At 46.6% G+C, this 26,214-nt stretch overlaps 1 protein-coding gene across 12 annotated transcripts in view; it reads right to left on the minus strand.

Annotated features, from left to right (window-relative positions):
- The window catches only part of HDAC4 (histone deacetylase 4), a 170,913-nt gene that overhangs the window by 41,905 nt on the left and 102,794 nt on the right, over positions 1-26,214 (minus strand). For 8 of the 12 annotated variants that reach the window (XM_041400239.1, XM_041400235.1, XM_041400236.1 and 5 more), the window contains 7 exons: positions 23,970-24,120; positions 20,904-21,024; positions 15,907-16,028; positions 7,530-7,670; positions 5,580-5,692; positions 2,039-2,155; positions 1,543-1,741 (listed from right to left, as the gene is read on the minus strand). In XM_041400239.1, coding sequence (XP_041256173.1) covers positions 1,543-1,741; positions 2,039-2,155; positions 5,580-5,692; positions 7,530-7,670; positions 15,907-16,028; positions 20,904-21,024; positions 23,970-24,120 — 964 coding nt within the window. The remainder of the gene's footprint in view (positions 1-1,542; positions 1,742-2,038; positions 2,156-5,579; positions 5,693-7,529; positions 7,671-15,906; positions 16,029-20,903; positions 21,025-23,969; positions 24,121-26,214) is intronic. The other 4 variants (XM_041400230.1, XM_041400232.1, XM_041400233.1 and 1 more) reach the window with 3 other exon arrangements.

Raw genomic sequence — 26,214 nt, forward strand, 5'->3', positions numbered from 1 at the left:
TTCCCTGAGAGCACAGCTGCTCCTCCCAAAAGTTCAAATCAGACAGCAGAGCTTGCAGAGGATATTTTGGAAGACTACGTTCCTCCAAGGCAATGGCCAAGGTGCTCCTGGGAAAGCTTTCCAGTAGACACCATGTTCACAGAATCCTGGAACGATTGGGCTTGGGGGGGAACTTAAAACTCATGTCATTCCCCCCCCTGCCATGGGCAGGGACACCTTCCACTATCCCAGGCTGCTGCAAGCCCTGCGTATGTTCCATCAGGGATAAGGAACATCAGGACATGTACTACAACATGGAGAATACTACCCAGAGTAACCATTCCCAAGAGGAATGGCACAGGAATTCTAGTCTAGCTTCCCAAACTGGCCATGTCTACCTTCCAGCCCAGAGAGAGCCAGCATGGCCAATTCTGCAGCTGTCAGGGGAACACCTCCAGAGCTCAAGGCTCTCCAGCAGAATCCTAATAAACTCCATTTTATTTCCAAGGAGTTTCCAAATATTAGCTGCAGCTTGGCAGCCGGTACACTCAAGGCTTTGGGGACCACGTGTGAGCTCGCTGCCTCTCAGCTGCTGCCTCTGGAACGTGTATTTCTCCTTGTTTCTCTGTGCTGACTCCTTCTCCTCAGTGCTGGGCTGTAACATATTGTACTCGCTCGGAAAGCCCCGCACGGAGCAGGTGGAGTAGAAGGAATTTGCTTGGAAGCAAACACAGTATGCAGGAAACTGAAGGGAGCAAACAGCACACTTCTCTGCATCAGCCTCCCCATATCTGTGTGCTCCCAACCCCGTGGACATTCCTGGAGTCTGGATGTACAACCAGCCATGAGCTGCAGGGGCTGACACCTCCCAAGAACTTCCAATAGAAATGGAAGGAAGGGAAGGAAAACCAACATGTCAGCAACTGAGGCAGAACATCCTTTGTCCCAGCACCACACACAGGAAACCAGGAATGCATCCCAGTGGGAATTAATGCTTTAAATCCAGCTTATTTATAGCCACAGGCCTTCCCACAGGTAGCTCATTGTGAAACCCAGCACCGCGAGTGACTCACGGCAATTACCATCCTGGAAAGGGAACGCACACAAACATATACAATCTGCTGGGAGGCAGCTGCTTTTGCCATGGTTTTGCTATTTATATTAATGATGGAAAGGAAGTGTTTTAACCTGTGATTTTCTAAGTGCGTGCCTTTCATACTTTCATGGAATAGAAACCATCCATGGAAAACAGGAGTCGTTAAGATGCAATGTTTTTGCCCTCACTTTGATCTGAACTGGTCAAATAGAGTTCTCAACTTTTATCAACCAACCCTTGCTGTCCTGATGGAATAACACTATTTTCATCTCATCAAAATGAGGTGGGAGATCCGATTGTGGAAAAATCACCACCAATCAATGAATCAACAAACCAAGGTTTTATGTTCTACCTGCAGGATGCATAGGTGATGCAGGACCTAGAGGCTGCCTTGAAAACAACCCAACAGATCCCTGCTGGTTTGCTCTCTTTTCCAGGTGCTCGAGTGCTGCCCCTGGAGTGCTCACCTGTGACCAGGGGTGTTTGTGCAGTTGGCTGTTCCAGTAGGACCATGTGCTGCAGGAGAGGGTTGTGTGCAGTTCCCCCATCCCTCTCCAACGTTGTAGTGCTCAGGTAGGGAGTGAGGTGAGTGCCAGGGAATAAGGAGATCCTCTGCTGTAAGGCTGGGATTGCGAGCCTCTCCGCGTCCTGCTGCGCTTGTCCTGCCTGCAAACACACGGGGCACAGGGGGTTAGGAGACATCCCAGAGGCTGATCCCAGCCCCACTGACAGTCCAGAGGCTGATCCCAGCCCCACTGACAGTCCAGAGGCTGATCCCAGCCTCAGTGACAGCCCAGGGGCTGATCCCAGCCCTGATGACATTGCAGAGGCTGATCCCAGCCTTGCTGCCATTCTAGAGGCTGATCCCAGCCCCACTGCCATCCCAGAGGCTGATCCCCTGCCATCCCAGAGGCTGATCCCCACCCTGCTGCCATCCCAGAGGCTGACCCCAGCCCCACTCACGCTGGAAGGGCCGGTGGCAGGCAGTCCTAGCGTGATGTTGGGCAGGGAGGGTGAGGTGTAGAGCGGGAGCTGCGTCACGGAGCCCTCGCGGTTCACGAGCCTGTGAGCCAGGCTGGTCTGGAAAGGAGAGGGAGAACAGGGCCCTGGTGAGAGCCCATCCCCAGAGCCCATCCCCAGGACACAGCACTCACCAGGACAAGGCAGCAGGAGGGGACACAGAGTCTCCAGAACTGCACAGACAGCCCAACAATCCCAGCCTGGGCATCCCTGGGAGCATTGTTCAAATGTTCCTCAGGCTCTGGCAGCCTGGGGCTGTGCCCTTTCCCTGGGGAGCCTGGGCAGTGCCAGCACTCTCTGGGGGAAGAACCTTTTCCTGATCTCCAACATAAACCTCCCCTGACACAGCTACATGCTATTCCCTTGCTACTTGCCCTTCTCAAGCATTTGCCTTTTTAAAGGTAAAACCAATTATCTTTAAAAAAAAAGAAAGAAAAGCTTTACAATTGTTTTTCTCTTTAGCAAATAACAGACAATTTATGTTATTTACTAGCGTGTGTTAGCATAAATCAGACTTAAAAATCTCATCCAAAAGCCTCAAGGTTGCATTTATGGAGCTATTTCCTGATTTTCAGGGTGAAATGCAAGATTTGCTCAGTTATCTTACAGGCATTTGAAGCAAGAACACTTTAGCAAAAATACCTTTAATTTCTAAACAAGACTGATTTGAAATACTCAATAGAAAAGCCATTATAAAAATTACAATAAAGTGCCTGATTCTCCTGTTAGGAAACCGATGTTCTGATCACCCTGAGGTCTCTGCGGGTGATTTTCCAACATAAATAGAATTTAGACTTCAAGAAGGTTTCTACAGAAGCCTGTTAAATTCAGGTGCTGCTGTGAAAAAGGGGGATTTTGTTTAACTCAATATTTTATTATAGGGCAATCTGCACCTAAGTCGTGGCTGTCCCATCCCTGGAATTGTTCAAGGGCTGGCTGTTCCACCCCTGCCATGAGCAGGGACACCTTCCACTATCTCAGGGTGCTCCAAACCCAAAATCCAGCCAACCATGTACACTTCCAGGGATGAGGCAACCACAGCTTCTCTGGGCAGCCTGTGCCTTATTTTTAACAGATTCATTGTAAAAAAACCTTCATTTTTCTCTCTAAAGTGACTCTCCATGTGATTATTTGTACCCACACACTTCTCCTTCCAAGTGATTTCTGAGCACTCCTGGCAATTTTGCTTTAATTTAAATTACATAATGTCAGTGTGCCATTGAAAATAAGATACCTATTGTCAGCAAAGGAATGAAATATTTTACTGATATCACGAATGAAACAAAACTACACTAATTTTCCCTTTGAACAATCAATACTCTGGAGTTGTGCCTCAAAGCCTCTCCTGGGGGTTTGATGTAGAAAACAGAGGAGAGACGAACACAGCAGCTTGATGCTCTGAGCATATGGGATTTGGCAGCATTATCATCCCCACTTTAAACACACAGCTCCCATCTCTGGGCTGAATTGCACACAGCCATTTCCCAATGCACGGTCTGCAGCCGTACTCCAGGAGTTTTTACAGCCTAGTACCAACTACAATGGCAATGAATGTTGTGTGCCTTTCAGAGAGGGAAAAACCTTTAAAAACAGTATTTCAAAACAGAAAGTGTCTGCTCCAAAAGAGGCAGGGCTGCAGTCTTTCCCCATTGAAGACACTCAAATAATGAACTTGGGCACCATCTTCCAGCACACCTGGTTCAAGGGCTGATGCAGCAAACTTAGGAGCAGTGAGATGTACTTCTCATTTAAAATGAAACATGAAGCTAAGAATGCAACACAGCATTATCTTCTCAGAAACACTCAAATATTTCCAAACATTTAATGGTGGGAACATGGGAAATCCTGGTTATTTTGGTATTAAAGGAATCTCCAACACCTGAGCTCCCAGGTCATACAACTCATATTGAAGAAGAGAATTTTAAAGACACCAAGCCCCAGGTTTTTTTTTTTTTTTCCAAAATACAGGCCAATGCATCAGCTGGGATCACATGACATGAATGCTGAAATAAAAAGCAGAGTTATTTTTCTTTGGGAAAGGGAAAGGCTTGGGCAGGACAGGGTTTTTTTCCCAAATCATTTGTACTGCTCGTGCCTCAGCCTAAGTCACAAAATTACAACTGCACTACAAGCAGTTGATGGAAAGACTTTTTCTTGTGGTCAGTGTCCATTTGATTAGGTGTTGGTGGTCTAGTCCCAGATGATCAGCTCTAATTATTAACCTGAAAAATCAAAAGGATGAGGAGGATGCTCCAGCTTCATTTACCTGCAGGAGCTCACTCTGACTTCATGGAATGGTTTGGGCTGGAAGGGACCTTAAAGATCACCTGATTCCAATGCCCTGCATGGATTTTGGGGAAGCTGCCTGCTCTGTTTATGCCACAAAAAAATTGTCAAACCCACCAGTTTTTCCATCAGCAGCAACTGGGAATTTGCAGTTTGCTAAGGACAGACAAGACTGACAGCTCCTGAATCAGCAAGACCAAAACTCAGTGCTCATCCTCCTGGGACAAGTGAAGCCCCCACCTCCCAACACCTTAATCTTCACACTAATTACCTAAATCTGTAAGGTTTACTATGGACTAGAGTGGCTGGAATGTCTGCTGCATCATTTGGCAGGGCAGAGGGTGGAGAAGGAGGCATGTTCCCCATATTAAATACTGTTACACTACATTAGAAAAAAATAAAGTGCAAATCTGTACAAAACTAGAAAGCAATAAGGACTGACATTTCCACCATCAGAAGGCCTTTTCAATTCTAAAGGAATATTTGTGGAGAACAAGCTCCAGCCTGTTTTTGGAGCCCTGGTGTTAAGACAGACTCTATTCATGGGGAGAACAGCTAATGGGAAGCTGGATGAAAAGAAATGCACCAGTAACATCAGACAACCACACCGGTTTTCTAGAGGCACAGTTTATAGTGGGAGCCAGCTGACATGGCCCAGACCCCTTGGAAAAGCTTGGCTTCCAGATCCCTGAACACAGGAGCTGCTGTGCTCACTCCAACCCCACCTCACCCTGCCCTGGGCATCCAGCAATGCCTCAAGTGATGGTGAAAATTTATGGGATTATAAACCAGCACATGGCACCAAGCTTTCAGATCCCCAGCTGTGGAAGAAAAGTTTCAATCCATTCCCTTTAATCCAATTATGGTTTGGTCATATTTAGACCAGCCTACTGCACAGAATAAGTCCACCCTATATACAGGAATAAAGTCCCCAAACACTAAAATACTTGCCTTTGACCTTGCTGAATCCCTTTATTTTTACTTTCTCCTCACTGCAAAACCACTGCAAGCTACCACAAGCTGCCTGTGAGCTGGTCCAAACCAGATTTAATAAACAGATAAGGCATCCTCCAGGCTGAGAGGTAATTCCCAAAGTCTGCTCCAAGTCACAAGTCAGGCTTTTCCTTTTGTGTGGTTTAGTCCTCAAACCCTCCCAGAGCTGATGGGTGTTACAAACCAGAGGGAGGAGGCTCTGTACCTCTGCCTGGATACTCGTGACTGATCCTGCGATTCCATTCTCGGTGCTGATGTTGTTGGAGCTGTTGTTCGGAGAGCTGGGACCAGATCCAGGAGCACTGTTGCATGCAGAGTCTGAAAAACACATCCAAAACCAACTTGTAACATTAGAAACCATCTCTGTGATGGTATTTAGACAGATAACAACCCCTCAAGTTTTGTTTTGGATGAAAGCTGCCCTCTTCCTCCTCCTCCTCCCCCCCTTCTTCCCCCTGTATCTTCCCAGGGTTCTTAAAATACCAACAAACACTTTCAGATGGTTTATCCAAGTACCTACTCAGCATATTTAAGTCTTCTCCCCATGGGGATTTCTCTTAGAGTGTATTAATAACTTGAAATATGATTGAAAGATAATAAAAGGCATGGAAGGCTTGAAGAGGTCAGACTGGAGGATGTCGGAGTTGTTCTGCTTCATTCTTCTGGAAGTGCCTTTCTCCCCCTCTTTCCCTCTAACCCTAAAGGCACCTCCTTGCATCAGACCTCCCTCAGAAAATCTCTCACCTGCTCTATGGCACAGCTGCCAGTGTTCCTCCTTTTATTTGGGAGGGTTAATAACATTCAAACCTTTTCTTTTGAACTTTCCTCATCCCAAACCATTTTGCAGCAGGAGAATATCCCAGCAGCTGCAGTGGCTGAGGCTGCAGCAGGCCCCTCATTGCTCCAGGAGGAATAAAAGCTAATTTTTACAAGGGCCTAGAGGGACAGGACAGGGGGAATGGCTTCTAAGGGCAGGCTTAGAGGGAATTGTAGGAAGAAATTCTTCTCTCTGAGTGCGATAAAGCCCTGGCACAGGATAGAGAAACTGTCCAGGGAAACTGTGGCTGCCCCATCCCTGGAAGTGCTCAAAACCAGGGTGGAGCAACCTGATCAAGTGGAAGATGTCCCACCAGAACCCCCTGTGCTCTTCAGGGATTAAACATAATTTCTATTCCACAAAGTGGGACTGTTTTTAAAACTTATTTTCCATTTAAAAGACCCCTCTTACCATGACAACTCAGACACTTTTCCAACAGGCTCCAGGCTGGCTTCCTGAACATGTCCATGCCAGTGAGAAATGGGAGCTTCCACTGCCATTTCTGAAGTCATTGCAGGGAAAAATGGTCAGCCAGCAGAGGCTGATTTATCCCAGGAGCCATGTGCCATACAGCATTGTGTAAGCGAAGGAAATTGGATTTTCAGATCTGAAAGGCTGCCAGAACTCATGGAAAACACTCTCAGGCACAGGCTGGGATTTTTGGGGTGTCCTGTGCAGGCCTAAGGTTGGACTGGATTATCCTGGTGGGTGGCTTCCAACTTGGGGTATTTTATGATTCCACAACTTTTAGCTCTTGAAATCCTCCTTCCCCTCTGCAAACAGAGAGGTTCTGATACAGAGAAGAGCTGAGGCATCCCAGGGTCTCCCAATCCCACCCGCTGTCTAAAGGGAGCTCACTTTGAGTTTGATGGAGTGATGATTATGTGCCCCAGAGCCAGACAAGCCTGGCAAAGCTGTCACTGGGTGGTACTTACACAGAGACATCCCTAGATGGTGCTAAGAATTAACTTTATGGTAATCTCATCATGTTCTCTCTGATCCCACTTGCAAACTTTGGTCCTGGAAGAACAGGACTTTTCAACAAGAAATTGTCAGTTGAGTAGTCAAAAAAAAAGTTTAATACAGCTGTATGTATGAAACTCCTCGGTCAAGAACCTTTTCCTATTTTCCATCCTAACTGACAGAGCTCCAGGTGTGTCCCTAGTCAAAGGGAGCAGAGATGGGAGCTGCGGATGGGGACGAGGCCTGACCTCAGCCTTCCCAGGCTGGACAATTCCAGTGTCCTCAGCTTGGTTCCAGCACTGCTGAAGCACACAAAGGAGACAGGAAGGCATTTTGGAAAAGAAGGGGGTGAAGGATTGAGGAATTGTCACTTACCCGCCGTACCTGTGACGTCCAGCGGGCGCTTCTTGAGCGCCGTCACCACGGGCCCGTCCTTCCTGCGCAGGAGGGGACTGCTCCTCCTCTCAGCCACCTTCTGCTTTAGTCTGGAGCGCAGCTTCAGGTTGGGCTCAGAGGCTGGCCAGCAAAGGAAACAGTGTTAGGAGCATCTCAGTGCTCAGTGTTTTACTGAGCCTGCAGCTGAGCTGAGCTGAGTTGTATTTAACTGAGTTGAGCTGAGCTGAGTTGTGTTGAGTTGAGCTGAACTGAGTTGAGTTGGCTGCAGTCAAGCATTTGCAGGAAGCTAAATTAAATTAAGTAATTTGCTAACAAATATTTGGAACACAGATTTTTAATATAACAAACAGGTCCCAGCTCATGCAATGTCTGAATTCAACAACAGCAATTACAGGCATCTGACTTAAAAATATAATAATCATCCTGCAAAGTCTTCTCCGAACGAAGACACAGACTCAGGATTAGTGCAGTTTCCCACCTGTGCCTAACCCAGCAGCAAACCCAGCTGCTGGGATCCAGCAGGGGAATGGCTGAGCCAGCTGAGATGCTGCTGTTGGTTATCTTATGTGCTGCTGGAACAGGCAGCTCCACACCCTTGGAGTCATCCAACCCCAGGGTGAGCTGGCTGAGGGAGGGACACCACGGCAGGGGAAAAGAAAACACCAAAATCAAACCCCACAAGCAAATCAGGTGATTGTCTCCCTGCTGGATCCTTGTGTCAGCTGGAGCCAGTGTCAACTCAAGGGAAAGGGCAAGAGAGCGTGGCCAAGGAAAGCCACTGCCAGGGAGGAGGAGGTTTGTTTGTTTGCTTGGGAAGCAACTTGGGGTTACATCATCACAGCCCCACAGTTCAACCCTACCTAACAGCATATAACACACCTGGGAAGTTCCAGACTGCCCAGGGCAGGTGTGGATGCACTTCCGGTGACCACAGCCTTGTGTGCACCACGCTTTTGAGAGACTCCCTCCAAAACACAAATCCTGAGATCCCAAAAAGCCAAGGCAAAGCTCCTGGGAAGCCCCAGTGGCCCTGGGGCCAGGACAGCCAGTGACAGCACATGCATTACTGAATCTCCATCAGGGTCACAAAGCTTTAATTCAACATTCCTCCTGCAAAATTATTTCCTCTGGGAGCTTTCTGATCTCCTGAGCCCTGAGTGAAACACCTGCTGTAGGGTTTGAGGGCTCCTGACAGAGCTGAGAGAACCAGCCCCATCCTTTCCCTTCCTCAACAGCCCCACTGCTTAATCCCTTTGAACCAGCAAATCCTGTGCTCGCTCCATTACCAACCAACACACTCCAGGGCAAATGATCTACATTTCTTTGGGAGAATTAAAACAGCGTTTACAAACTGATCTGAATTAACTCAGTCTGGCTGCAGCTATGTTTCCCTTGACCACCAGGTCACATCAAAGATCGAGCCTGTCCACATTAATTGCAGGGCTCGAAAAATCAGAAGGCTGATGAATTCAAGATCAAATGTTTGAAGTTAAGTCATCAACACAGCCCTTTGATGGAATTTTGGGGGGAAAGAAAAATTAAAAAAAGAAAGGAAAGAGATTTTTCCTGAATGTTTTGGACAGGAAAATGCCAGCAAGAGATAAAGGGAGCAGTAAAAAAAAAGTGCTTCCTCAAGATGATGCTTCAAATGCTGAATGAAGTGCATTAGCAAGGGGGGAATTATCTTCCAGAGAGAGAATTTGCATTTAAAATAGCCAGGGACTGAATGCAAATCTTCTCCCAGGGCAATATTAAAGACTGGACCAGTTCTAACACAAGCTCAGGCTCTAAGCAGCAACTTCTCTGAGTTCTCTTCGAAACAGAAGTTGGCATGAGTTTAAAAGCAGTGTTTGGGTTAACATCCCATCCCACATCCTTACATTCCCAGCTTTAATTTGTCCCAATTTCTGAGCATTAATAGCTGCCTGGATGCCACACTCATGGCTGGAATGAGATGATCTCTAAGGTCCCCTCCAACAAAACCACTCTGGGATTCTGTGGAAGGGGAAGGTGCCACAGCTGGATGCTGATATGCCCATTTTAAATCAAGGAAATCTAAGCCTATGCCACACCTGATGGAAGGATCTGTCCTTTGACAAAGGAGAACATGGAAATAAAAACTGTATTTCAGCCCAAATTTAATTCTTGGTGTTCAGATGAGGGATGGTTTCTGTTGGGAACACACAATTAATTAAGTGGCTTTTAAATACACAGAAGGAATCAGTTTGAAACACCTTAAAAATGGGTAGGGAAACAAAAGATTTGGGGTCACAGATTATCTAACACACCCTGTATTTTAAGCCACAATAAAAATCTCCTCCCATACAACGAAGAGGTGAACAAGCATAGAAAATGACAGCTTTAAAAGAGAAAATACCTCCAGCGTAAGTGATTGCCAAAGCAACGTATTGGAATTTGTCAGATTAAACTATTTTAAGACAAAATCACTCTGTGTTTTCCCCTTCTGCTAGAGGATCGAGTTTCGAAACACCAAAAGGTCTATTTAAAGCCCTGCTCTGATTTTATTGTTTATCCCTCAGATAAAATCCCAAATCTAACATGGCATCAGGACCTCAGAGAGCATAATCCCTACACGGCTTTAATTGGGTGCTCCAGAGCCCAAAGTAGGTGAATTAAAATTCAGCACAGGCAGCACAGCACAGCCTCAAACTCACAGAATTTACATAAAACCTCTTTTATAGTAAAATAATTTGGGCTTGTTCACATGGTTTCTTAAACTATTATATAATAAAAATATTTTAAAGCTGAAGAGAGCTGTCTTTCACAAGTGTAAAACAGGAATTTAAACAATGCAGAAGCATCAATACCTGACAGTCAATGCAGGTTCAATGCTGCCTCAGGAACACAAATTCCACTGGAAATCTCCCCAAATTCACCCTGCCAGGCAATATGCCCAAACAAAGCCTTCCTAACTTGAGTGAATTTAAAAACTGGAGACTAAACTACCAAACCTAAGTTAAAAAATTACTGCTCCTCTACATCTCCAGGTGAAGTATTAAAACAAATGCCATAAAATTAGAAAAATTCCCCTCCAGCAAACAAATGAAGCCCGTGTCCAAATCTGAGTCAGCTCCCACAAAGCCAGTGGGATTTCTTAAGCACTGACATACTTAATTTGGCCTATAATAAGGATTTATACAAAGAATATTTTGTTTTCCTCCAAGTAAATTAATAACCAGAACATAAGCCAAAAGCTTCCCTGGTTTTCACAGGCTCCAAACCAAGTTACCCCTCTTATACATCACTGTGTGCAGCAGGACCCATGTAATCCAATTCTTCCAACATTTATGTCATTTCCATTGTTTTTTTCCTAGAATTGCAGCCCCTAAGCTGCTGAACTAATTGGACATTAAGTCTGTGGAAGTCAAAACCCCACCAAGTCCCGGGCAGAGTTTGTGTTGTCCCCACTGCCCATCTACATTTGTGGAATAAAAGCAAACGATGCAGCCTGAAACCTCTGCTCCCAGTCCTTGAACATGTTTATTTCAGCAGGTGGGGACTGGAAAGGGATGCATTTAATTTATTTAATTTATTGTTGTTGTTATTATTATTATTATTATTATTATTATTATTATTATTATTTGTAAGTTCTAGCCAAAGCTTTACTAGTCAGGCAAAAGCCAACAGAATGATCTTGTCTCCCTTCTAACATCCATAAGAAAACTCCATGAAGGGAGGGAGCTTAAGCTGAAGGACGCCAGGGGTAGATGGGATATTGGGAATGAATTCTTCCCTGGGATGATGGGGAGGGGCTGGCACAGGGTGCCCAGAGCAGCTGTGGCTGCCCCTGGATCCCTGGGAGTGTCCAAGCCAGGGTGGACACTGGGGCTTGGAGCCACCTGGGACAGTGGAAGGTGTCCCTGCCATGGCAAGGTGGAATGGCATGGGCTTTGAGTTTCCTTTCAACCCAATCCTGGGATTCCATGAACAGTGCAGGCCCCTGGCAGCCCCTGGGAAGCAGAGATGGAGCTGCAAGGGCCAAGGAGGAGGAGGGTGGGTTTCCTGAGTGACTGGGATCCCACAAAGGTGACACTAAACCACGAGATTTTGTTTGGTCTCCTACTGGAAGAGTTTCCTCTTCTGGTGCACCACTCGCAAGAAGTGTATTTACAATTCTACAATCATTAAGGCTGGACAAGACTTCTGAGATGACCAAGTCCAGCCATCAATTCATCATCACCACAAACCCTGTCCCGCAGTGCCACATTCCATTTTCTGAACACTTCCAGGAATGGTGATTCCACCACTGCCCCGGGCAGCCTGTTCCAGTGCCTGACCACCTTCCCAGGGAAGAAATCTTCCCCAATATCCAAGCTAAGTGTTATTTTTGGATCAGACAGACTGACATCTTCCACTTGGAGCAGCACAGGGTATTTCCAACAGAGATTTCTCTGGGGGTCAGGGCCTCCTCTCAGTGTGTGGGTCTGTGGGAAGCCAGGCTTCCATGCTGGCTGGAAGGACAACGTGGGTGGGAAGGCAGAGATGCTCTCGAACTGGAGTGACACTCCATGCCACACAGAGCTCCAAGATTTCCTCTGGATTATACTCCCACATTACACCAGGGTTTCTGAGTAGCCTATTTTCTTCCAAACAACCTTTTGTCCTAAAACAAACTACTCCAAACACTCCAATAATCAGAACCAGTTCAGAGGGACATTACGCTTTCCTTGACAAATGCAGCATTATAATTGTTGACAAACCCTTTCATTTTCCCTTTTATTACTTTCTAAATGCAACAAGTTCACACCAATTTCACCTGCTTAGCTGCAAATTATTGGACAGCAAATAATACCCAAACAACTCCAGTTTCCTGCAATACCAACAACATCACAGGATGCTGGATGCTTTCCTCTCTCAGGCTCCTTTCTTCCGCATGGAAAAAGAACCATGGAGTCACATAATCATTTAGGTTGGAAAAGCCCCCTAAGATCATCAAGTCCAAGAGGAAAAGCATGCTAAGAAGTGAAATAATTCCCTTTAAATCTTCATGATGGTAGTGGTGTCAGCTTTCTAAGTAACAGCACGTTCTAATACATCCACTGCTCAAATTTCAGAAAGCAGGAATGCCATCAACAATCTCGTTCCTGGGGAGAAAATGAGGACACGATTCCTTGGAAATGCAAAACTGAAAAGCTCTGCTAAAACCCACTTCAGCAGCTCCACAAAAGGTGTTGACAAACAGCTCTTGGGATTACCAAAACAGGCTGTCCCAACCCAGAGTCTAAAATCACTCCATAAGGACTCTCCAGAGACTTTCCTTAGAGGATCCCAGTGCAGCACATAACAAATGTTATTATGTTTGGGAGACACCAATCTTGATCTGGGAGCAGAAGAGGTCACTTAGAATTTCCCCTCTCAAAAGCTGTCAACAAAACTCTGACATTAAATCCCACACAGAGCAAAGTAAACTCCCCAGAAGGGGAAATAAAAATCCTTGTGCTAATCCAGGTATTTAACAGCAAAGGCAGGAGCAGCACCAACCAAAATGACCTTAGATCAGTGAAAAAAGGGAGAGCCCCAAAGTGCTTGGAGAGAGGGAGCAGAGTGAAATCAATCCCCCAGCCAAGCTAAGTACAGGATTCAAGCAATTAGTAACTGCACCAGGAAAACAATTTCACGCTGAAACCAAACAGCCAAGAAACTGGAGGATAATTTAGGAAAACAAATCAGAGAGAGCTGGATTTCAGGGCATGGGAGGCATCAGGAGCACACTGCAGGAGCTGACTGTTCCCCCTGCTGAAGGCTTTCAAGCACTCTGAAGATATCTTTCCTGCACATCCTCCCTCTCCCATAACCTGTGACCATCAGGATGCTTGAAATAAGAATAGAGACACAGAGTATTGCTAAATGCAGGGAAATGGCAAATTTGATGGAATAATGCAATTGTTTGGGTTGGAGGGACCTTAAAACTCGCCTTGTTCCAACCCCCATCCATGGGCAGGGACACCTTCCTCTATCCCAGGGTCTCCGAGCCCTGTTCAACATGGCCTGGAACACTTCCAGGGATGAGGAATATTTATTCTTCCCAAAAATGTCTCAACCTGCAGGACATGCTCCCAGCTCTGCAGGCTGGGAGAAATGATAATTCCAACTGCCTTCCCACCACCCCCTAAGCCGCCCTCTCCCCAGCAACGGTGCTGGTTGGATTCCAGCCCTGGTAATCAGAGCTGTATTGTGATGGGTTCTGCTATTTGAGCTGCAAATATTTAATCAAATTTAATAAAATTGGACTACACGATATGGCGGTTTTAAATTACCAACACAAAGCCAGAGCGTTGCCTGGTGCCAAAAATCTGAAAAGCTCACCCGTAATAAAGAACTTTATTTAGGATGGGCTCCAGCCTTCCCTGCCTTTTGTTTACACCAGACTGTTCAGGAGCCTTTCTTCTCCAAGCAACTTAACATTCTTGGCACTGGGAATTCTGCAGGATATTGCTGTGCCAGAGCCTGACGTGCTGTTGCGTTAAAAGGAAAATAAAAGAAAACAATGGAAAAAAAGAAAAAAATTCTCCCCTGAACCTTACAAAAGTGAACTTGTTTGTATCCCAGAGCAGTGCTCAGGAGATTGATGCTGGTGCCCAAAAAAAACAAGAGCCAGCATGCTGGCAAACCAAAATCAGCTGAACGTCCTCCTGCTGGAAAACAACAATGGGTTTGGTAGCTTCCACTCTTTAATAATGTGATTAGCTCCATTTATCATCCTTAATTCCCCCTGTCTGACAGCAGGAGTTCACTCAGCAGGAGCTTTGGTGAGATCCCAGTTTGGGAAGCAGCACAGGGTGAGATGTGCAGTTGTCTTCCTCCTCCTGCAGGAGGCATTCCCTTCCAGGACACTGGGAACAAGAAGGGCGACTGCTGCTCAAAGCCAGTCTGACAAGGTGCCCTGAGGTGACGAGCCAGGCAGGTTTGGGAGCATGTCAAAGCCCATTTTTATTGTGGTAACGCTAACAGGGTAGGAACGGATCACCTGGCATCACAAGGCATAGGAAAAAGCTAAAAATCTCTTGGAATCAGGCTGCCCACAGGCCCTAAGTGATAGGTTTGGTGCCAAGGGATGCTTCACTGCATGGAAATGCTGTGAATCCCCAGGGAAGCCTGGAAGCTCTTCCATTTCCCAGGAGTAGAGAGGAGAGGATGCCCTGTCCTTCAGCAAATCCAGTTTTCTAAGCTCAGCTTTTGGAGTCCTCCAGAAAGGGCAGAGTCAAAAGTACCACCCCCAAAGCCACAGGGGCGCCTTTCCCAGGGAAAGCCCATATCTTGGAGCCAATTTTTGACTGGGTTCCTGTGCAGCTGAAGTGCTTGTTAGTCATCAAGCAGCCAACCCAAGGGGGAACAGAGACAACTGCACAGATGGGACTCCATCCAGCAGGGCAGGTGCTATGGTTCCTAGTGAGACATTTCCAAAAGGGGAAAATTTCATCACTGAAAGGCTGGTCAGGCATTGGAACAGGCTGTCCAGGGCAATGGTCAGTCACCATCACTGGAAGTGTTTAAAAAACCTGTGGATGTGGCACTTGGGGCTATGGATTAGAGGTGGCCTTGGCACTGCTGGTTGAAGGTTGGATGATCTTTGAGGGCTTTTCCAACCTTAATGATTGTGCGATCTTTCCAGAGAAGCTTTTTTTGCTGTCCTGAAGTGATTCCCAGCACGGCCAGTAAGCAGAACAGCTCCCTGAGTGAGGCTAAGCTCTCATAGCAGAGCTGTTCCCCAAAGGCAGCAGCCCCGAGCTGGGCGGGTTGGGAGCCCAGGCTGTGCTGGCTCAGGCATGCACTACGGAGCTGAGGCCACAGCCAAGCCAAACAACCTGGTTTACATAATACAGGCTTGAGGAATAACTGACCTGCTCAGCCACCGTGCAGGGAGAAGCCAGACTGAAAGAGAACTGTCTAGGTGTGAACCAAACCCTCGCAGGAAACCCTGGTGCTCGCCCTGGCACAAACCTCCTTATTTACCTCAGGTACAAACTTGTACATAAAATGCAAATCCCTCAAGAAATGAACTTTTTCTCGGTACTTTTCTCACTCAGCAAACATACTTGGGCTGGAGACACGCAGATCTCTGTGAGAGCTTTGGGTTTGGGGAAACATCTCCCAAACTCTGACATGCGGCTCCGCTGTCTCCCACACTCCTCACACATCCCGGAGCAGCCCCAGGCTCCCTGGAACACTGGGAGCACAGAGACAGGTGAAGGGGGAGCAGATGGAGAGGGGGCTTGGGAAACAAGCCTGGAATCCAGCTTTTTGGCAGCATCCCTTCTTTTTCAGGAAAAATCAGACCAGAGGGCTGACCGTGGCGGCAGGGATGGGCAGCACGGAGGGAGAAGGGCAGCCCTACCTGTTTTTCTGAGTGGGAAGTCGTCTTTGGAATCATACATGCCCAGGACTGGGTGGTTGTAGGTGCCGGAGACGCCGCTTTGGGGTGGGGAGCTCTGGTCCAGAGAGCTGTGCTGGGTCTTCCTGCACAGAAGGAAAGAGAAGAAGGGACAAGCTTTACACTGGTGACACGCAGAGGGGACGAGCGCAGCACATGTCACCTCAGGGAGTAGGGAACGGGGCAAAGGCTTTCTCCTCCTGGACACTCCTACAAAAAAATCCACTAAAATCCAATACACAGGAAGGTAATTAACTTAGCTTTCAGCATAAGACTCCACCTTGGCTCAGCTCATGCAGGTATTTAACCATAACTTTAAATTCTAAGACAGTAACCTGGGCTGGGTTTTGCTAAATCTTGTTCCTGAATCTCAGCACAGGTGACATCTCAACTTCAGCACAAGTTGAACCATTTCCCTCCCCAAAATAAACCCCAGGCTCAGCAGACAGAGTCCAAGGCTGAAGCACTGCACCTGGCCAGCAGCAGCCATGGCACACAGGTGGCCCCCTGCCCTTCCTCCTGCCTGTCCTCTCATCCCAGGAGCTCAGCAGAGATGGGGCCAAAGCACTCAGCACCTTTCCAGCTGAACTTCACCAAGATGATAATTTATGGCTTTGTTTGAGCAGGCTGCTGGAAGTAAATTACAGTCTGTTTGCTGAGGATATTAAATAATGAATGAGTTTTCTCAGCCTCCTACCAGTTTGTTGGCTGCATCTTTCCTGCTTAATGACTTGTGCCCAGCTTTGCTGTTTCTCAGGAGCTTCACCAGCCTGGGAGAAGGCTCCAGCCAGCAGAGCAGCTCCACAGCAGAACGACTGATTTAGCCATGCAGGTGACACTCACTGGGCTCTCACAACTTCACTTTAAATAAATAAAATAAATAGAATTTAAACCCCATATTTCTTCTAAATACTAATGGATTTGGGACAATGGAAAGCAAGCATTGGAAAAAAAAAAAAAAAAACTTTTTGAAATTTTGTACTGCCTAAAAACCAAGCTGAAAATATTCTCCTACAAAGGTTCTTCAAGGAACCAAAAGGAGCCATTCCCAGCTGAAAATTGCACAAATTCACGCGGTTTCTCAAGCAGTACTAATCTCTTGAGTGAAAGCTCAACTTAGAAGTTGGCTGCTGAGATCCAGAGCATCAATTCCACTGCAAGATAAAGCCTTCAAAAAATAAGGGGCTAATGAAATACTAGGAAAATACATTGACTTTTCTGTATAATTACAAAGAAAAGTAGCCTTCTGCAAACTTTATTTGAACATCAACATTTTCTACTCCCACAGACCTTCTAGTGGGATGTGTCCAGGCCCTTGGCAGGGGGTGGAATGGGATGGGTTTTAGGTCCCTTCAGCCCAAACCATTCTGGGATTCTGTGGAAGTATGAATGACTGTGGTTTCCCAATCCTCCCTCTTCATTATCCAGATTTCTCTGTACATAAAGAAAAATTATTTCTGGGGCTCTTGCAGGGCTGTGCTTCCCACACCTACCCCATGCTGTGCCACATCCCCACCCCTGAATGCCCCCACGCACACTTCAATCTTCACCTGCAATCAAAACAGAGACAAACTAAAAAAAAAAAAAAAAATCCCTCCTGGGAAGAGACGTGGCTTTTTCTTCCAGGATCTGCTCATTCCATGGCAAGGCAGCACTCCCAGGAATGATGTTTCACTCCCAGGAATCCTGGGTGCTGTAATCTGAGAGCCCTGAGCCCCATCGAGTCACACAATGACATTTTTGGCTCTATATGAGGAACAGACCTTTTTTTTTTCATCCTTTTTATTACTTTTTTTTTTTTAAATCATGACCTATGCAGCACAATCGAATACATTGAAGCTATTTTCAACCCTTTGTCAGGCAATGTGCAGGAATTCAAAGGGCCTGTTTAGATGTGCTCCAGGGCTGCTGAATGACAGATATTGAGCTCTGCAAACAGGAATACATTCCCTGGCTCCAGGACTGGGGTCTGACGCTGCTTCCAGCAGCATGCCCTGGTCTGCATGCCCCTTCAGGAATGTCAGAGCTCTGGGAGGAGAGGAAACTGGACACTGCACGGAGCTTGCAGACATTCCTGAAAGCACATCCCTTCATTCAAGGCATCCCCTGTTCCCTGAGCTCCTTCAAACACCCATGTGCACAGACAGAAAGGCTGGAGTGATGATCTTGGGAGTCTTTTCCAACCTTAACGATTTCATTATTTGGTATTTCATCCTTCAATCATGTTCAGCAAGGTGCACTGAATATACATTCATACATGTGTACCTGTGCTGCAATGTTTTGTGTTCACACCCATGGATGTTGGGATCATTCAATGTATAATTTAATGTGCAATTTAAAGTATAATTGTACCTCTCTACCTCCTCACCATGCAAATACTCAGTTAAACTCCCTTCCATAGCTGCTAGCACATGGAGTGGCTGCTTCCCCAGCACTGCTGACAGTTTCCCAGGGACATCACAGAGAGCAGAAATTCCTGGGAGCCAGGCTGCCCAGTGGGTTTAAAATCCAGGGGAGGGACAGTCTGACAATGCAGTTCCAAAGAACCTCCTCTACTGTTGCCTATCACAAAATCCCAGAGTGGTTTGGGCTTGAAGGGACGTTAAACACCACCTTGTTCACCCCTTTCCACCATCCCAAGCCCTGTCCAACCTGGCTTCGAGCATTTCCAGGGCTGGGATATCATCCTAGAGGTCTTTTCCAGCTCTAATACCTCTGTGATTCTGTGCCAGCAGAACATTTTTCCTGTCACAGCCACTGACGTCAGACCATCACGGTGCTCAATATTCTTAGGAGACTTTTTTTTTCCTTAAGCAATGCTTTCAATTAAAAAAAAAACAAAACACAAACCAAAAAAAAAAGACCAAAAAGGAATTCACAAACCTTAATAAGACCAAGAGAAGTGCTTAAAACCAGGCGTGTTGCTTCAAGAGGCTCTCCCAGCATCTGCTAGCACTTAATGGCCTGGCCTGCTCACAGTGGGAGCGTGGAGTGGATCTCCTGCAAGCCCCGCTCGCATGTGCTCAACCCAGCCACCACCCAAGTGCATCACAGCACAGCTATGTGGGGACAGGAATGCCTCCAGAGCTCAGCTGGTAACCTATGAGATGCCATATAAATAAATACTAATATGTCAGGAATTTAAAGGTTGATTCTCCTTTTGAAAAAAAAATAAATTAATAGAATGGAAAGAAAAAAAAACCTCAACTTCTGCCTGAAAAAGTGAAGGGTGCATTTAAAAAATCCTGTGTTGCTGCCATCTGCCCTCCTTGAGGGCTCAGCAGGACAATTCAGCACTGAGAAAGAGCTGTGAAGCCCCAAGGCTTTGTCCATCTTGGGTTAGAATACAGAATAACAATCCTCACCCCACCACAGAACAGATGGAAAATGAGGGGATGGTATGACCTGAAATCTTTGTGCGATGGTTTGTGTTCTCTCTGCCTGTTGGCATCCCTGGAGCATCACAGGGAAGGGGTGTTAGGATGCCTAAGTGCCACAACAAACCCAAACCACACTTTGGTGCTCAGAAAGTTCTCAGCATCAGCTGAGGCAACATTCTGAAACCCCAAACAAGACGTGACTAAAAACCTGCAGCAGCCCTGGCCTTGCATCACAGAGAATCCCAGGACGGTTTGGATGGGAAGGGATTTAAAGCTCATCTCATTCCTCCTCCTGTCGTAGCAGGGACACCTTCTACTATCCCAGGCTATTCCAAGCCCCAACCAGCCTAGCCTGGACCAGTTGCAAGCAGCCAGAGGCAGCCACAGCTTCTCTGGGCACCCTGAATTCTAGCTGACCTTGCACCACTCCTGCATTAACTGTTATTTTAACCATCCCTTAAAGAAATGGAGGCTCAGAGTCTTCAACCACCTTTAATGAAATCCCCAAGTCTCAGATTAGATTTTCAGAGTTGTATGAAAGCTGCTCAATCTCACTTTGCCTCCAATAACATCTGAATTCTTCTGCCAACTCCACATCAGCATTTCTGTACTGGCTCAGAGCTGGGATAGCTTTCAAATTTCATTGCAGCTCAGTTTCTGGAATTTGGAAACATCTTTTGGCTATGACCTCATCCTCTCTTTACACACGTTCATTTCTTAAGACTTAAAACACTGTCAGTACTTCAGCCTGAACATTAATTTCATGGCAAAATGAAATTACTTTTGTAACTCAAAATTTCATGAATTTTGAGGTCACTAAAGCCAATATCCAAAGCACTTTGGCTATTTATTTAATAAAGACAGTGACAAAATCATAGCAGTGGAAACTTCCAAGTCACATCAAATTTCTAACTGTCTTTAGTACAATGAAAAAGTTGATTTCTGAAATTGAAACTGGAGACCTGCAGTTGAATATTTTCAGTTGAAAACGGAGATGTTGGGGCAGTTGTGATTAGAAGTGCAGACTGGACCCATTGGATGTTTCCAGTAAGAGCCAAGTAAACAAAACTTCCAAGTCTGAGATATTAAGAATACCAGTAAGTGTTAAAAGTTTTAAAATGCAAAGTTTAAGTATCCTGAGCTGCAGGAATTCACTGAATCATAGAATACCCTGAGCTGGAAGAGACCCACAAGGATCACCAAACTCCAGCTCCTGAACATAAAAACTATTCCTCATTTGACTAAAGTTCAAGTTTTATAACAGCAGGTGGGATCAAATCCTGGGTGAGAAGCTGGAAGACTTAAAAAAGCTGATCTCTGACTGTAGAACTTGTGAGTTTGGATAATTGTGGATTACAGACGACACAAAGACCTCTCTCTACACACAGAGCGCCGTGACACCACCACAGCAGCCACCAAAACCACTCACCCTGGAACCCTCTGGAAAGCGCATTTTGGGAATGCACAGGGATCCTGTCACTGCTCTAGCTCACCCCACAGGCACATCAGGTGTATTCCCTCAGGGAACTGGGGATAAAGGTGGCACTGGCTGAGCCCTGCAGAAAGCCCAGCATCACTTACCCGTACCAGAAGCGAGGGTCGCTGGATATGCAGTGGTTGAGATTCCGGTGGGCCAGAGCCTTCTTCTTGTTTAACACGAATTCCTGCAATTTCATCTTCACTTCTGTGCTTGCCACTGCACCTGAGATTAAAAAAACAAAAATCAAAAAAGGTTATTAAATCAATTCACGTACTTGAAGGAATTTTAAATTTCTAAAATTCATCCCAAATAAAATATTTCATTTCCAGTCCAAAAAAAAAAAAGAACTTTGCTTTCAAAGAGAGAAGAACAAAGCACCTGCAGTAAGGAGCTCTCCCTTTTTATCCCTTCAGTTTGGCACAGATTCACAAGTTATGTTTGAAAACACAGATGAAATTGGGTTTATTTCACCAGAAGAGGATATTACACTTGCATAGAAGCACACTCAGAATAAAGCACTTGTCCGGGGTATCCCAGCTCTCTTTGAACCAAAGTTATTTAAGAAAAGGGGTCTTGTGCACCCTCAAGTTGTTAAATGTCACATCTAAAAGCAGAAGGGGAATGAGCCCAGTGGCTCGTGTGTAGGTTTTGTCTTGAAAACTCCTGTAAACAGGGACCTCTTTGTTCCCAAGTCTCTGTGCACACCACAACCGACGCAACATTTCGCTTCATTTACAAGCGCGCAGATCTCTGGCTTCAGATAGAAAACCTAACATTAAAAAGAAAAACATTAAAGAAAGGGAGTCAGTCATTCTGCAGAGCTAAAATGTCAACTGTGTAATCCCTAATCATGATTTCCTGCACAATGGACAGCAGGCTGTTCCCCTGCCATGATGGATCCCAGTGATCATCGGGTTGACAGCCCAGACTCCCAGGCAGGACTCCTGACGGAGCAATGCATCCCAAGTTTGGCAAGGGGACACGTGGAAAATGATGGTTCATCCACACCGTGGCGTAAGGCAGGAGCTCCAATGGAAAATATCTGGGCTGGGAGGAAAGGAAAAGACCAAGGAAGCTGCTGGCTCCAGTGGGAACAAGAATGAAAAGATCACCCTGCCATGTTCTCGTGTCCTGCGCCCTCCTGCTCGATGACAAGGTGACGTTTGACATGCTGGGAGAACAATTCCTGAGCTGTCTCCAAGAGCAGGGAGCTGCAGCATTCCCACAAGGCTCTGCCTGGAGTTGTAAAATGGTTCAAATACCAAAGCGAGAAAATTCCCTTTTTTTGGAGACCTACATTTCTCACCAGCTCCACAAACACCAGTTTGGTGTAAAGTTCAAGCGAAGAGCTGCAGATAAATTCCTGAGTAGCAGAAGGGGTGACAAATCCATGCTTGAAAGCCTTCTCCCTCCAGGATGTGTCATCCTTAATCCATTAGCATCCTTAGAACACCCAAACCTGGCTGTGTTCTGTCAGGTTGGCATAAACGTGTTGCTTAGAAGACTTGAAGTTCAGTATTTTTGGAGTGTAAGGTTTACCTTACACTTTTACTTACCTTACTTACTTTTACTCAAAGATATCATAGAACCTCAGAGAGCTTTGGGGTGGGAGGAACCCTAATTCATCTAATTTCAACTCTGTGCCATCAGCAGGGACACCTTCCATTGTCCCAGGCTGCTCCAAGGCCCATCCAACCTGGCCTTGGACACTGCCAGGGATCCAGGGGCAGCCACACCTGCTCTGGGCACCCTGTGCCAGCCCCTCCCCATCATCCCAGGGAGCAACTCCTAATTCCCAATATCCCATCCATCCCTTCCCTCTGCCAGTGGAAGCCATTCCCTGTGTCCTGTCCCTCCAGCCCTTGTCCCCAGTCTCTCTCCAGCTCTCCTGGACCTCCTTCAGGCCCTGGAAGGGGCTCTGAGCTCTCCTTGGAGCCTTCTCCTCTCCAGGTGAGCACCCCCAGCTCCCCCAGCCTGGCTCCAGAGGAGAGGTGTTAACAAGGAAGCAGAACAAACTCCACCTCTCTCACACTCTTCATATTTCAGATCAGGACAATTTTAGCTTCTCTTTGCCAAATTTTGTGATGTGAGAAAAAATAACTTAAGTATCCTTAAGCACTGAGGTGCAATAATGATTCTACACCACAGCACTTCTTAAATAAAAAGTAAATTAAAAATAAAATGGTAGCCATGGGAACAGGATCTTCAACTTAACATCCCCAAATTCTGGGTTTTTTCCTCTACACTTCTGTGTTTCATCCAAAAAATGCTTTGCTTCCATTTTCCAGAGATTCAGTCATTTTAATTTCTTTCCAGATTACTTTAATGAGAATGGCCAGGTATTGGTTATGAGGAGACGCCCAGCAACACGTGGATCAAACATCAACAGCTGATGGGAGCAGCAGGGGGAAGAGGAAATGCTTAGGGATTCTGAACCTCTGTTCTTTCTAGCACTTAAAAAGGTCTCCCAGACCCCAGTTTTATCTTACTGAAAAACTTCTCGGAGGTTTATCTTATTCCCAGTTCCCAGCCAGCATCCCATCTTCCTTCCACCACTTCTCTCATCTGAAATCAGACCTGAGGAGTTGATGGCACAACTTGGCGAGGTATTTTGAGATATTTTCCCCCCATTCTCTTGCAGAAAAAGCCCGAACAAGCAGCCCAGAGTGTCTCTGATAAGGGACATTGTGAGGCCACAATGATCTCCTCAAGTGCATAATGACACAGAGAGGGGAAGGCACCCACAAGCTGTAACCTCCTGAAAAAAAATCCCCCCATGAATGGAAATGCTTCAAAAAGGGGAGAGCTGTGAACTCGACTATGTCTTAAAAGGAGTGAAATTCAGAGCAGCAGAAAGAGAAAAGGAGTGCAGCGTGCATCTGGTGTATTTTATGGGCTTAATATTCTGCCTCCATTAGGAATGCTGCCAAAAATACTTCAAAAAATGTTAAATCAAGGCAAGAGAGGATACGCTTCCTTTTGAAAAATGCTAAAATGGCATTTAGTGAGACAAAAATGAAGATAAAGCAGAGAAACGCATTTCTCTCTTCCCCTCAATTCCCACAAGCTCCCCGTGCCCTCAAGGAGGTTCCTCCAGCTTTCTGAGGCTCCTTCACAGCTCCCATCTGCCTGTCAACACCTGAAGCAGCGGTGTTCTGGCCACTTACTCTCTTTCCCTTTCTCTTTGTTTTTCAGCTGCTGCAGTTTCTGCTCTCGGTGCTGCTTTTCCAGCTCCTGCTCCTGCCGGTGCTGCTCCAACTTCCTCTGGTGCTCCAAAAGCTCCTGCTGATGCTTCATGGCCAGCATCTCCTGCTGCTGCTGCAGAGAAGGGAACAGGGAAAAGGAGCAAATTAACACCATCAGCCTTCCCAGAGCCAAAGCAGAGGCTGCAGGCAGGTGACAGTAACAGTGTTTCATTCATGGCACCAAGGACAAGCACAGGCCTCCTTTTATCTCCATCACCTGATTTTAATAAAACCCCACTAGGGCAATATTGTTTGTTGCACAGAGAAATTGTAGAAATTGTGGCTGCCCCATCCTTGGAAGTGTTCCAGGCCAGGCTGGATGGGGCTTGGAGCAACCTGGGTTAGTGGAAGGTGTCCCTGCCCATGGCAGAGGGTGCAACGAGATTAATGTTCCATCTAACTCAAACCACACGGAGATTCTGTGATTAATTATAAAAATAATTGCTCCAACAGATTAAAAAAATAATTCCCCCAACAATTTATCCAGGAAGGATTTTCCCTGGCCCTCTCAACTCACCCATATTTATGGGAATAATCAGGAAACATGATGTCTAATTAAGGTAATTATTTGCAAAGCTTCCATCAGATGGGACACTCAAGGCTGGAAGAATACTCCTGCCCCAGTGCAAGTCCTCCCTGGGCTCCCCAAGTTCCAGCAGCTGGGAGGTGTCAGTGTCCCCACCAACCTCCTGGGAAATTTGGGGTGCATCCCCCAGCCCAGAGCTCCCTGTTGGGGTGCACAGGGGATTCTCCCAGCCCAGAGCTCCCTGTTTGGGTGCAGAGGGGAGTCCCCCAGCCCAGAGCTCCCTGTTGGGGTGCACAGGGGATTGCCATGGCACTGAGGGCGGCAGTTTGATGCGCTGTGTCCTGTGAGGCTGCGGAAAAGCAAGTGTACAAACAGCACATCCCAGCAGCCCAGAGAGGAACGAAGGGATCTCTGTGGGGCTAAAAACCGCTTTTTCTTGAAAAAGCAGAGCCGAAAGAATGATTTCCCGCCTTCCAATTTGATCTGCACCGTGCCCAGCAAGGCGCGGGCCGGGCCAAGCGCGCAGGCCGCTCCTGTGCCTCCCGCAAAGGCCTGGAATGCCGGGGCCCTGCGGAGCCTCCGGAGCCCAGTGCAGTCTCCGGAGCCTCTGGAGCACGGCGCCCACCCCGCACTCTTTACGTTGGCAGCCTATAAACCAAGGGATTGATCGGAGCTGGCAGCCTCCAGCCTCCAAGGCCCAGCCTCTCCAGGGCTGCGCTTAATGGGGGCCTGTGCTCGGATGCCACCCACCGCTCCCGCAGAACGCCCGAGGCAGAGAGGGATCGGGAGCACGGAATTGCGGAATGCTTTGGGTTGGAAGGGACCCTAAAGATCGTTCCAAGCCTCTGCTGTGGGCAGGGTCCAAGCCATGGCTGTTAAGACAGGGAATCTGCTCTCTCCAAGAACATCTCAGTCCATCCTTCCCCAAACCCTGCCAGCTCCTGCATACACAAGACTCCCACCCTGAAGTTTTTTCTTCTCCTTGAGCACATTTTCCTTTTCATGCCTTTAGCTGAGATTCTTGGGGTGTCCTGTGCAGGGCCAGGAGATGGACTTGATGATCCCTGCGAGCCTCTTCCAGCTATGGATATTCTAGGCTCCTCTGATTAATTTGTGGCATTGCACATGTCACCGCCCAATGCTTCAGCCACGGATCCACAATAAATACAAATAAAATCACACTATTCTATGTAAAGATGGAAAAGAAACAATCTAAGAGGTATTTACAATCTGCCTGGCTATCTGCTGGAAACTCTCCATGGAGGAATCCCTGCTGCTGCCTGTTCCAAGCAGGCAGGCTGTTGTAAAACACCAGCAATCCAGTTATTTTGCAGTGACTGCACCTATGCCTCCCCTCCTAATTCTATTGAATTATATGCAAGCAACCAAAAATCCACACTGGAAAAAAAAAATTGAAAAGGAGGAAAAAAATAGAGGAAACCAGCTATTTTTGTTTTCTAATTAAGCAGCAGCTTCTACTAACACGTCTCCATTTGGGGAAAGAGTCTCTTTCCTGACTTCCAACAAGTCCACCACATGGTGGGCTTTGAGAACCTTGCCATGGAAAGTATGCAAATGAACAATATTTAATGCACAATATGGTAAAACAGGTTTTGTTATTTTTATGGAATCAGGAGCCTT

The sequence above is a fragment of the Onychostruthus taczanowskii genome, unplaced genomic scaffold (assembly GCF_017590055.1).
Source record: "Onychostruthus taczanowskii isolate IOZ18803 unplaced genomic scaffold, ASM1759005v1 scaffold176, whole genome shotgun sequence".
In the NCBI taxonomy this organism is placed as follows: domain Eukaryota; kingdom Metazoa; phylum Chordata; class Aves; order Passeriformes; family Passeridae; genus Onychostruthus; species Onychostruthus taczanowskii.